This window comes from Etheostoma cragini, chromosome 1 (genome assembly GCF_013103735.1).
Source record: "Etheostoma cragini isolate CJK2018 chromosome 1, CSU_Ecrag_1.0, whole genome shotgun sequence".
Taxonomy (NCBI): domain Eukaryota; kingdom Metazoa; phylum Chordata; class Actinopteri; order Perciformes; family Percidae; genus Etheostoma; species Etheostoma cragini.
Window position 1 is genome coordinate 13,354,909 of NC_048407.1, and position 13,434 is coordinate 13,368,342.

General features: G+C 38.9%; 1 protein-coding gene across 2 annotated transcripts in view; it reads left to right on the top strand.

The window, feature by feature from the left end:
• pla2r1 (phospholipase A2 receptor 1) overlaps nucleotides 1–13,434 on the top strand; it is a 28,974-nt gene that overhangs the window by 13,082 nt on the left and 2,458 nt on the right. For both annotated transcript variants that reach the window (XM_034879761.1, XM_034879769.1), the window contains 16 exons: nucleotides 1,602–1,747; nucleotides 2,304–2,388; nucleotides 2,491–2,626; nucleotides 2,726–2,761; nucleotides 3,299–3,459; nucleotides 4,520–4,584; nucleotides 5,131–5,234; nucleotides 5,331–5,467; nucleotides 7,014–7,131; nucleotides 7,251–7,384; nucleotides 8,186–8,327; nucleotides 9,645–9,880; nucleotides 11,099–11,279; nucleotides 11,408–11,542; nucleotides 12,079–12,201; nucleotides 12,282–12,458. In XM_034879761.1, coding sequence (XP_034735652.1) covers nucleotides 1,602–1,747; nucleotides 2,304–2,388; nucleotides 2,491–2,626; nucleotides 2,726–2,761; nucleotides 3,299–3,459; nucleotides 4,520–4,584; nucleotides 5,131–5,234; nucleotides 5,331–5,467; nucleotides 7,014–7,131; nucleotides 7,251–7,384; nucleotides 8,186–8,327; nucleotides 9,645–9,880; nucleotides 11,099–11,279; nucleotides 11,408–11,542; nucleotides 12,079–12,201; nucleotides 12,282–12,458 — 2,116 coding nt within the window. The remainder of the gene's footprint in view (nucleotides 1–1,601; nucleotides 1,748–2,303; nucleotides 2,389–2,490; nucleotides 2,627–2,725; nucleotides 2,762–3,298; nucleotides 3,460–4,519; nucleotides 4,585–5,130; nucleotides 5,235–5,330; nucleotides 5,468–7,013; nucleotides 7,132–7,250; nucleotides 7,385–8,185; nucleotides 8,328–9,644; nucleotides 9,881–11,098; nucleotides 11,280–11,407; nucleotides 11,543–12,078; nucleotides 12,202–12,281; nucleotides 12,459–13,434) is intronic.

Below are 13,434 nucleotides of genomic sequence, written 5' to 3' on the forward strand. Positions count from 1 at the left end.
AGTACAGCAAGATAAACAGGTTTAATTCCCAGTCGGGGCCGGCCTTTTTTTCTGGAGTTTACATGTTCTTCCAGACTTACTTTAAAATACTATACTATTACTTTTTTCTACATACTATGACTTATTGTTGATCACTTTTTTCAACATACTTTACTATTACTTTTATAAATATTTTTTTGACAACAACAAGATGGCGTTGCAGACTCTGACACAGGTTCCATTTCCAATCCGGACGAACCCTTTTTTTTGTGAAGTTTGCTTGTTCTTCCAGTCTTTCTTTGACATATTATACTATTGTTTTTTTCAACATACTACGAATATTTTTCAGATACTAAACTATCACTTTTTTACCCCTTTTTAGACAAACTATACTGACTTTTTTCTAAATTTCTTTTACATACTATACCATGACTTTTTTATAACTTTCGACATACCACGCTATTGCTATTTCCAATTTGAATTGTTTGGAGGCATTGTGGTTCAGGGGATTGCATCTCTTCAACTAAAACCAGCAAATGGATACTGTAGACCCTGACCCAGGTTCAATCGCCAGTCCAAACTAGCCCTTTTTTGTGTCGAGTTTACAGGTTCTTCCAGACTTTTGTTGACGTACTATATTGTTACATTTTTCAATATATTATGACTATTTTTGAGATACTATACTATCACTTCCCCCATTTTAGACACAGTATAATGACTTTTTGAATATTTTTTCTGACATACTATGCCATGACTTTTATCAATTTTTTCTACATTCAATGCTATGACTGGTTTCATTATGCCTTCACAACAGAGTGGCTCAGGGGTTTGCAACGCTCAAACTACCACTAACACGATAGCACTGCAGACTATGACACAGGTTCCATTCCCATTCTGGATGGGCATTTCCACATACAACTATATAAGTCAAATACGTAAGTAATAACCAATTACCCTTTAATTTAGTGTAATGCATTTATCTATCCATGAAGTAACCTAACCTGCATCACAAAAGTAAGGCGAGTTTGTGAAGTTAAACCTTGGTTGTAATATTGAGGTGACTTTTAGAGTTCTGAGAGCTCAACTGAAAAAGAAACTAATCCACAGTCTGAAGGTTGGGAGTTCAAATCCCATCTTTATCAATAGTGTTTTTCTTTTTCATGAAGGAGATTTACTCAATAGAGGGAGCCACCACTAAAAATGTTAATATAACTTGTAATAGCTGCTTAAACAAGTTAAAAGTTATTTGTAAGGTGAAAATACTAACCACAAAGCTACTGCCTGCTACAAAGAACGGCCTCAAAATAATCATTTGAATTGAGAAAAGATTTTAAAGTAGATTTAACATTATGTGTTTACCAAAAACGCATGAATTGCAAGGCTATGATGTTGCTGTTGTTTTGTTTGCCCCATGTGTACATAATAATTAATATTGCTTTTGAAAGTTTGACATATTATTCTCATTCATGCCAGAAACATTTTGAAATTGAGGAAAACATTCCCAGAATATGTGTATAAAAAATATACCGAAAAAAAGACTGTTTCTACAGCCTTACTGGCAGTGTTTGTTGTCCATTTAAGAAACCATAACTCTCAGCTGAAAGTAAGTGTTGCTCCTCTAGGTGTTCCACGATGAGAAAGTTCTGATGAAGCGTTCCTGGGTGGAAGCCGACTTCTTTTGCCAAGCCCTCGGGGCTCAGCTGGCCAGTTTCCACCACTATGAGGAGCAGGTGTTTGTTAAGCAGCTCCTCACTACCATGTTTGAAGGGTTGGTACAGCCCTCTGGGCCTCCTTGTCAGTCTAGAAATGTCATGGGAACTGATAAATGCATCAGTTGTGGTTTTTATTTTATGTGCATAGAGCAGCAAGGACACATTTTAATGATTTGCTTTTGTAGATGAAATGTGGTTTAGGATTGTTTTATAAAATGTCTACAGATGATTTGTTCTTTACAGGACGCCTCCAGAAAAAACAACAAAACATAAATAAGTCAAGTAACTAAGTACAGTAATAATTATTTTTATTTTAAATGTATTATTGCCACCCTCCAGTGAGTATCATGACATAATCCAGATTACAATGATGTGGTAAAACAAAAAATTTAAACATACAATCTCACATAAATGGCTTATTTTAAAATACAAATTTAAACAGTTAGTTTCCTCCAATCAACTGGAAAGATTCTAGCGTGCTAGTAAAGTGCTACATTAGTGACCATTGTCAAAGCTCAAATGCTTAAAAGGTTAAAACACTTGGTTCGCTCAGATGGACTTGTTGCATTGTGCTTTTTGTTCTGCTTCTCTTTTCCTTTTTCTTTTTTTTAGAACAGAGGGTCGCTGGTTCTGGGTGGGTTTAAATAAGAGGGACCTTGAACATCCCGGAGCTTGGCAATGGTCTGATGGTTCTCCTGTAAGTACATACAGATGTTCACGCCTTGTTGTAACAAAAAGTTATTTCCAGAGGCTGAACTTGTAATGCTTTTAGCTCTTACGTATGTGTGATTCGCTGCAGGTGGTGACGTCCTTCATAGCGGATAAGAACGAAGAGGATGACAGGAGGGACTGTGCTATGTACAGCGACCTGACCAACACTCTCATGCCTCAGCCCTGTGACACCAAACATGAGTGGATCTGCAAGCTGTCCAGAGGTAAAAGCCCTAAAACCACTAATACCCCCCCCCCCCCGACATACTGCACATGGACACCTCAGTTCTGCATTACTTACTAAACTTTGACTTATGTTGCAGGTGATAAACTGATAAAACCTTATTGGTATACTGAGCGTAAGTGGGATTTTCATTTCCTTCTTTGCTTAACTAGAAAACCTTTATCATTTGGCAGAAAAGGCAAACTTACCACTGAATCCACATGCAACCCAAACGTATTACACATAATACCATACTTTGCTATGCTTTACTATGCTTAACTTTTATTATACTTATTTTCCTAACATTGTATTTTCTTTTTTTTAATATTATAATTCTACTTCTGCTAACTGTCTACTCTGGAACAGCATCTTGCTTTACCTTTTTTGGAGTTTTCCTTATCTGGTTTGAGGTTCTTTTATGCTGTTCAGACTGTAAAGATTTATAGATTATAGGACTGCAGTGATGTATGAGTAAATCTCAAATACATATAATAAGAAAAAAAATGCAAGTCAACTAAATGTATTTCTTCTATGTGGAATGGCATCATTAGATGTGAAGTATGTTAGTTAGTAAGCAATTAGAACTGTGTATTGATTTATTATACCCATCGGTATATTATTCACAATTGGATTACCTGAAAACGTTATCTTTGTCCGTCTGGCTCTACCACAGAGAGCGAGCCCTGGGTGTTTTACCGCGGGGCTGAGTACCTGCTGGCCAAGCAGCCCTTTGATTGGGATGCCGTGTCTCTGGCCTGTCAGATGATGGGAGCCTACCTGCTGTCCATTCACTCCAGAGAGGAGCTGCACTTTGTCAAGGAGCGCTTGCGGGGGGTCTGTTATTTCGACTGCTAAAATCTAGATTCACAAAATTTCAGTATTGCCAGGCTGCCATATATTTGTGGGATGGTTTCTGTTTAATAATAACTCTGAGTTGGTAATTTGCAGCACTACACACATACAATAGTTTTCATTTTTTCAGAACATTTCTTTTTGTTCTCCCTCCCCATTTAAAACATGGGAGTGAATTATTAAAAAAAAAACAAGGCTGTGAGGAATTTGTCAGAATCTAAATTTTGGAATATAATTATGTTGGCTAAAGTAATAAAAAACTTCTACTAGACAATATTATACATACAGCACAAATGTGTATCATATTATTGGGATAAACAAACAACAATTAAATCATGTTGCAATATATATATAATATAATATATAATATATATCTTTTGTTTGTTTCACTGTAAAACATGGAATGTAAAAAACGTATTTCAGTTATTTAAATAACTATATTTTAATCAACAACTAAATATTAAATGCATCTAACACTTACTTTTTATCCATGGAAATACTCCTATCATCTAATTAAGTGACATTAACACTTTGTTTGTGCAGCACATCTTCACACAGGAGTACACAGCCAGAGCAGTGTACTTAATCACAGAGGCTGTTCTCCAACGAAGGGCCCAATAGGCCTTTTCTCCTAACAGTTCAATCACACACACAGTGAAAACAAACAATTGACACACTCATACAAACTCAAGTGTTTACAGACACACGTCTACAAGTTAAAACGTACCTCATGTGCGGACACTTTCATGCTTGGGTGCTCCCACACACAGAGAGTAATAAAAAGGCTTGTTCTCGGCGGCAGCCTTTTGGACCATACTAAAGAAGTCTCTTGTGGTGTTGAGGCTTGTGAGGGGATAAAGGAAACAAAACAAGGCCATGAAAGAAGGGAAGCACGGGCCAAGGAGTTTGCCTGAATGGCCACTCTTGTCAGAGAGGCTCTGAAAAGCCGTTTTTCTGCCTCAGTGAGGCCTGGATTGCAAAGGATGAGGTTTAAAAGTGAAGTTCTTTTTCATCTCTGTTCCTAAAACTTTATCCCCCTCAGCTCTCGCTTGGCCCGACAGACTGGTGGATTGGCCTGTCCATTGGGCAGCCTGGGGAGGAGGTCAGGTGTGTGTGTTTTGAAGTTTGTTAAACATTTCCTTTGGCTGCCACTGATTCTATTAGAGGGGTCGACACTTTGTTCCCCGTCTCAAGTAAAGAAATCCTGTAGTTCTAAACCATTGGCCAGAATCACAAAAGCAAAATGCAAGCCGTGCTTGGGAACAGATGGGGGCAGCTACTCACAAATTGATACATTTGCGAGCTGTACATGGCTTTTGAATGCTCATTCACGACTCACAGGTAGTGTTTTGATCAGTGAAACATGTCAAAATGAGCCAGAGGACATGATCATGTTGCAAATTGTTGCTTGCATGCTGCAAATTTGGTGAAATGTTACCCAGGAACATAAAGCCAACTGAAGCACAAATCATTAAAATAAACTTAAACTAAAGACACTAAATAGGAAATAGAGCTGAGCTGCAAAGAAAAAATTACCCTTTAGGTGAAATATAGTATATATTATATATAAATATAGAGCCTTGTGTGGCAGGTTCATTAAAACCAGGACCTCAGTGAGGGCCGTTTGTTAAATAGATTTGTGGGTGTTTGCAGGTGGAGCGACAAGACAGAGGTAGAATTTCAGAACTGGGAACAGGGGAGTACCAGTGGTGGTCCAAGGAAAAACAAGTTCTGTGTCACCATGTCCTCTTCTTCAGGTTAGTACATGCCCATGCAGAAACATTCACTGATGCATGTTTTACCTGCACATAGAATGTGCTAGAATGTGTTGAAGTTGTCCTGGTATGTCACAGGGAAATGGTCACGGAGGAAATGCAGCGATCTCCATGGCTACGTTTGCAAGAGAAAGACTGTGTCTGTGGTGGAGACTCCCAGGGAGCCGCACTACATCGGAGGATGTCCGGAAAATTGGCTGTACTTTGGACACAAGGTTCAGACACTTGGACACACACGCACACTTTTGAATCACTGATTTATTTACCTTATTTCAGACTAAGGCCCTGTTTACACGTGGCTCGCGGATGAAAACGACAAAATATTTCATCAGATGTGCCTTCCGTTTAGACGGCAACGACGTTTTGTGAAACCACCATGTGTGAAATCCATGAAATAATGAACTTTTCTCATTACAAACAATAACAGAAGATGAGAATCATTTCAAAAATGTTTTAGCTATCTGTGATTGTTTGATTACTAACATTAGCTCAAAATGCCATTCAACTGACAGCCTTTGTTGTGTTTGATGCTAACTTGTAGCCAACAGTGGACCAACTTGGTTAAGTATGTCAATTTTTACTGTGTTGACATTACAGAAGTCTACAGTTAGCATTGTGTGTGCTACTTGTTGCAAAATGACGCATTTGCAACTCACATCTTTACTTGTCGCAAAGTAACCCATGCACAACTTAAATCTGCCCTCGACTTACATTGGGGAGTGACAACAGCCATCATGGATGTGTGAAATTCACCTGTCTCTCATCCTCAAATTACTTGCTGACTGTCATAGAGCCTTAACTCAATATATGTTTGTAAAATTGGTAGTTGGTAAAAAGACAGGTATAAGGTTTAAAGTTATCTTTATTTTCCCTCTAGGGGAAATCTCGAATGCTGCCAGGGTTTACATAAAAACAGAATACAAAATAAATTGCAGAGCTAAAGCGGGATTACAAATGTGCACGAAAAATGTTTTGTATACATTTTTACATAGTGCTTGTAAATGCTACATATATAAAGGTTAAAGTAAAGTATTTTAAATGGGTATCTGCTTTTTTTTTTGTAATTGTAGTTGTAACTTTTTTATCCTAATCTCTTATACAAATCAGTTCTTAAGCAGTCACTACTCTAAATGCCCAGCTGCCACTTGGGTTGAAGCAGGATGCTTGTGTTTACATTTACTGTTCTTTCTTGAGTAATGTTGACAACTTCACAACAACCAGCCCTCCTCAGTCAACCTCCATTAAGAGCAAGACTAGCTGATCTTTTCCTAAAAAAAGGTGGAATAGATGGAGGCTTTAGCAAGACTAAACAGAATGAAAAGCCTTGTAGCAATGTCCTTTCTATGCATGATCAGCAATTATGGAACAAAGCCATTTTGTGAAAAAAAAAATATATATCTCAAAAAAATATTCTATAAAAAAAGGAATCATTAGAAGCAAAGCTTTTGTCGATGCATAAAATATATATTTTTTTAATTGCAGACACAGGTCCATATAACACATCATACAGTATAAACAGAGATATATAAAGCTGCAAAACACCAGTTTTATGAAATCACATCCTTCTCTGTCAATCAAAGAAGACTACATGCTTGTTTTACTTTGAATCCTGACGTAGTGGGGATAGTGAAATAAGCCAAATAAATCAGTGATTCAACAGTGTGTGTTTGTGTGTGTGTGTGTGTGTGTGTGTGTGTGTGTGTGTGTGTGTGTGTGTGTGTGTGTGTGTGTTTGTGTTTGTGTGTGTGTGTGCGTTGGCAGTGTCTCCTGCTTCACCTGCCTGACAGCCCAAAGGAGGGAAAGAGTTGGAAAGATGCCCAGTCCATCTGCTCCTCATTCGCTAGTTCGTTGGTTGCTATAGAAAACGAGATTGAACAAGGTAGGGGCAAAGTGCTAGCCTCTCTTGCTCTGTTAGTAGGCATGTCAGAAAGAAACATTGCTTTATGTTTTTATTTTTGTTTTTTATATATTTTTGTTGTCACACCGTCATTTCTACAGCCTACATAACCATGTTGCTCCAGGGAAGCTCTGTAGGTGTGTGGATTGGTCTGGAGGACACCATGAAATGGACCAATGGGAAATCAGTCAGCTATACCAACTGGTCTCCAATTGAACCAAAGAGCTACCTAACTGTAAGCGCCTGTGAATACTTTAGGTTGACCTACACTGCTAACTGTTAGAATTGTAGCAATTTGTTGTCTTTTTTTAAAGGTGCCCTGCCACACAAAAAAAAACTTTTTACTTGCATTTTTTGAAATATGTTAGGTCCATATGTGTTTGTGTTATGTGATGAATGTGAAAATGAACTGCTACCTCCTCTGTCAGCTCTAGCCACTGAAAAGAAATAAGCAGAGAAATCAGGCCAATTCCAAAAGCTGGTTAGTCTGATGCCATGTTGCCGGAGCTCATTACTATTCATGAGCTTGCACAGTTGCACTGAGTAAAAGATACTGATAGCCAGGCTCTCATTGGCTAGCTGTTAGCCAGTCAGAGTCAAGCAGCTTAGCTCATTGAATATTAATGAGAATCGGCCCAAATAGAGCTGAGTCTTCCTGCAGGCTTTCTATACCACGCTAGAATGACTCGAAACAAGGTAAATAAGGCATTCTTTCCACAAAAAATATGACAAGGTCCACGGTAGAAAGTCAGACATTACCACAAAGTAAAGAAATACATGTAGCTGGGCACCTTTAATGTCTGTTTGTGACTGTGTGTGTGAATGTGCATCATCCCTCACAAGTCTAAAAGAAGCTTTTGCAGAAAGGATCTTCTTCTAAATCTTTAAGCTAAAGTGTGTCTGTTTTTGTACATAGAGGAAGGGTGATAATATATGTAAATCATTATTCTTACAGAGTTATTGTGTTCTTAAACTGCAGTTGACCAGGGTACTGCGAGCCAAGACAAGTATTGATATGTACTTTATGACCTCACAGGAGGATCAGTGGCTCACTGGATTTGCTGATGAGCCATTGTGTACTGTTCTGTCCAACAACCACAACTTCCACCTGACAGGGAAGTGGTACGATGAGAAATGCAGCGAGAGTGGGTATGGCTTTGTTTGTGAAAAACCTCAAGGTATGATTCACTCAATTTATTTATCTTTGTCTCTCACTGTCTGTCTTTCCATACCTCTTTGACTGTTTCAGCATGTCTGTCTTTGTCTTTTTCTGTCAAACCACTCTGGCTTTCTGATGCTGAATGGTCTCTGATGCACTTGTCTTATAAGTTATTCTCGCTCCATCTCGTTTTCTTCCATCACTGCCACATACTGGGGAACTGGCCCACAAATAAAGGAAGATCATCAAAACTTATAATTCTGTACTACAGATATATCATTAAACACATTAATAAAGTAGTAAACACAATGACATTTAAAGGCTAACACCCTCATTGGAAATGTTGTCTTTTTCTGACCTCCAGTGGTTTAACCTTTCACATTGTAGCCGTGGTTTAAAAGTGTACTGTGACAGCTGTTGAGTGTGGTTATAGGGGGAACAATCAACAACAGTGCAAGTATGTCATATATGGATTTAATTTTGAGTCTGTGACATTTTCACTTCACAAAATGTTCCCACATCTGCATTCTGAAGTTACTTATTGTATCTTTAAAGGTCAATTTTGGTGTATTTCAACCTTTTGTATTGACCCATGTGTAGAGCCCCATGCAGTTAGTCATGTGTGTTATTCCAGTTGGGTACTTTCTTTACTGTTTGCAATTTATGTAAAAATCTTGTTTATTTTGGAAGCTGTAGAAGGTAGGCGCAACTTGCCCAGAGATCCTTGTTTCCCGTATCCTCGAGTGCAAAGATAGCATGTAGTCACAATGGCCACATTCATGGGAAATACAATATGCCAAGTTGAAATATATTGAACTTTAAAGAAATAAACTCTGAACACACAATGACACCACTGATGGTAGCTAGTCACATTTCCGTGGGTACACCAGATCTCTGCATTAATGTGGCTTTGTGTTGTGTGATTAAAATAACTAATTGCTTTAATTGTTGAATAGTTCCAACATTTTGGGAAATGCACTCATTCCCTCTCTTGCCAAAAGTTAGATAAGTAGATTTGTTACTACTCTCATATCTGCATGTAAAAATGAAACTACAGCCAGGAAACAGTTATCCTAACTTAGCATACAGATTGGAAACAGTTAGCCTGGCAGCACCTCTAAAAGAAACACATTACATATGGTTGTTTAGTTACAAAAACAGTATGGTGCTACGATTTGTGTGTATTCCAGTGCAAGAAAGTGAATGAACCCAAAATATCAGACTACTTCTCTAACTGATCCATTGATTGTGTATGTCCTAAACAACAATGCCTCAAAGTAGTCCTTCTACTCTTCTTCACACACTCCTCTCTTATGCCTCTTTTTTTTTGTTACAGATACATCCAAACCCCCCACCCACTCCTATCACCACCCTCTCCCTGACAATATTGAGTACAGGAGCCGCAGCTACAAAGTTGTGTCTGGCAACATGAGCTGGTACGACGCGATGCATATGTGCATAGAGAATGATTCTGACCTAGTGAGCGTTACAGATGCCTACCACCAGGCTTTCCTTACTGTCCTTGTCAATAGATTGGCAGTCCCCCACTGGATTGGACTGTATAGTCAAGACGTATGTATCCTCTCCTGCAATATGTACTGTATACCTCAGCACTGTGTATGTCTGCTGTATGTTTGTGTTGGACAGTTGACATTGTGTGCATTTGTCTGCTTTTCCACATTTCGTCTTTAAAGAAATAGTTTGACATTTTGGAAAATACAGTCATCTATTTAGAAAGAATTAAATAAGAATATTGATGGCACGCTGATGTCTGTAAAGTAAATAGGAAGCTGTTGTTATGTAGTAACTAGTATATAGTTAGCTAGCCTAACATTAAAAAATAGAAACAGGGGGATGCAATGAGCCTGGCTAACTAATTAGCTTAGTAGCTTTTAGTATTTATTTATTTTATCCTTATGAAAAAGTGTAAAACAACAGACTGTAGTTTCCCAAAAGTTGCTAAAATGTTATTTTTTTAGCCCTACAGTAATGACTTATGTCTAAAGCTGTACGTATCCAGGGTATTTTCTTTGGCCTTTGTCCATGTAGAGTTATTCTAATCAGGCATGTGCTTCCCATGCAGAAAGTCAGAGCCTAAATATTGACATTCAAGTATTGCTGTCTCTTTTATTATTATTATTTATCTCGCATGATCTTGTTTCATTTGTCTCATTGGCCAATAATGTTGGTCTTTTAACTGTAATTGCACTGATTGACACAGGAACCATCCTATTTCAGTACTAACAAATTAGTATTTTATTCACTGTTTAGTAACTTTTATGACTGCTGCAAATCATGTTGAATATTGTACCGTGGTCGAGAAACACTGAATGTGTTTCACTTCTGGTGAATAACTACCTGGAATCCACCCTCAGAAACATGCACCTCGTTTACTAAACCATGGGACATATTGTGTCGATGTTGAGAGTTTTTTTAAAAACTATTTTAGTTTTAGTTTTTACATTTTGTAATGATTCTACATTAGAAAACAGTCCCTGGGTACAGAATTTCAGTAAGCACAGTGAAATAAGAATTGGGAGTGGATACATAGTCCACACATTGCAGACACAAATTACCATTGTACTATAGTAGTAGTATATATGGTACTTGGCACTCACCAACCTGCAGCTTTTATATAAGTAAAATAATTTACTGATATAATATTATGTATGTATGTATAATTGAAAGCATAACTGCCAAAGATATTATTAAGTGTTGAGGGTTACTGGCAGAGTGCCACCACAAGTGAAACTTCTTCGCTGACACTATGGTGACTGTGCTTGCTTACAGAGCGGCATCAATTATCAGTGGTCGGATGGCAGTGACACAGTGTACACACACTGGGACGCAGCCGATGACGATGACAACTTTGTGACGGGAGAATGTGTGTACATGGACGTGAACGGAGGCTGGCGGAGAGCTGACTGTGAAACTCTGCTACCAGGAGCCCTGTGTCATGTTCCCCCACCAAGTCAGTGCTACTTCAAGGAAAATCTGAGCTCCTCATCTGCTGAGTTTCTGTCACTCACAATGTGTGAAACCATTTTCTGCCTTTCTTCTTGCTCTCTCTCTCACTCTCTCTATCTCTCTCTCTCTCAGGCAGTAAACCATTTATCTCATATGAGGTGGCGTGTCCCTCCACGTGGGTGAAATTCGGACATGGCTGTTACAACTTTGAGCCTGTGGTGCAAAAACTTACATTCAAGGAGTCAAGAGAGCACTGCAGGCAAAAAGGTAGGGATTTATAATCGTAGTTATTCCTTACCTTTGTAGCCATTATCTGTGTAATGGATGTGTTGCTTTAGTAAGATGACAGTGGTATGATTGAAAATGCATTAAATCACTATAATCTTCAGGATGGAATACATACTCCCCCTACAGGTTAAATACAGGAGCTGTTCTGAAATGCTTTAGGAATCTGTGGTGGAGTTTTTAATTAAAGATGTCTGGGGGGGCGCCCGGATAACTCAGTTAGTAGAGTATATATAGAGGTTTAGTCCTCGACGCAGCAGGCCCAGGTTTGACTACGCCTTTCGGCCCTTTGCCCCAAGTCATTCCCTCTCTCTCTCCCCTTTCATTTTTTCATCTGTCCTATCAAAATAAAGGCCAAAAATGCCCCCCCAAAAATTTAAAAAACAAATGACTAAAGGAAATACAAATAAAATGTAAATATTCACATTTGTTTTTCTTGCAGAGAGTTTCAAAGGTCAAACTATTCTTTTGAACTGCACAGTAGTTGTGAGTTTGTTTGTGCTGCTGTCACTTTCCAGTCAACACCTCAGATGTCTTGACCATTGAGAGTGAGACAGAGAATCGTTTTGTTCTGGAGCAGCTGTGGTCGTCGGGGTTCCTTCACCACGCCGTGTGGTTGGGGATGTACTTCAACATTGACAGTAAGAATCTCTCACACCCATCATATGATCACCCCATCACCTGCAATCCCATTTCATTAAATTGTGGCCTCTGCTTTTAGCTGATTCTATGACCTGGGTGGATGGTTCACCTATGGACTACACCAACTGGCCCAACAAAGCCCCAGACTCCACGTTGCTGACTGCGGATGCCTGTGTCACTACCAGGGTGGTTGACGGTTTGTGGCACCTGTCACAGTGCACCGAGCGGCTCGGCTTCGTCTGCAAAACCATCTCAGGTAAGTTGAATAGGGAGGCCTTCTGAAATGTCTTGGGTCCCCTGTGTTGAACTCATACAAGATATTGTAAATTTGTTGCCTTGGCTGTGGGTGACCAAAATGATGATGTGGTGAGATGTCAACTTATTTCTGCTGGCACCAAGCTTAAAAATCACAATTCCAATGAACCATCATTCTCCAAAGCAGGCCTGGGAGATACTTAAAGCATCCATATTATGCTTATTTCCAGGTTCATAATTGTATTTTGAGGTTGTACCAGAATAATTTTACATGGTTTCATTTTCAAAAAACGCTGGATGGATGGATGGATGGATGGACCCTACATTTGTTGTACTGCACATTGCTGCAAATCCTGTTTTCAGGCTGTGTGTTTGGGTCTCTGTTTTAGCTACAGACTGAGACATCTCACTTCTATACTATCTTTGTAGGGAGTCGCACATGCGCAGTAGCTAGGTAAGATCATCACCTAGACAACTCTTGGCCAGTACAAGGCAGAATTAGCTGGGAGACTTCTTCTAAACGCGGGCTCACTTGTGGAATACCTGCAGAACAGGGACAAGGGAGTAGTTCTTTTGTAGAATATGGTGAACTAGTGTGTGTTGTTGCGGTGTTTTGCCATTGAGAATGAGCTAGCATGCTAGCGCTAACATGTGCTACGGTTAGCCACCTCGTCTCGGCTAGTTATGTAGAAAGAAACCAGTGCAGATTTTGAACAGCTCACCCTGAGACTGAAGGCGGAGGACATTCGGGAACCTGTATCTCACTCAAAACAGCATGGATAGTTTTTTTTCCAAGTTTGTATGTGTGTGGAAGCACCAGAGACACTAAATAACACCCCAAATCCCAGAAAAAGGATTTTTTTTTTTATCAAGATCACATTTCATAGCAATGAGCTTTAAATTCAATTCAATTCAATTCAATTCAATTTTATTTATAGTATCAATTCATAACAAGAGTTATCTCAAGACACTTTACA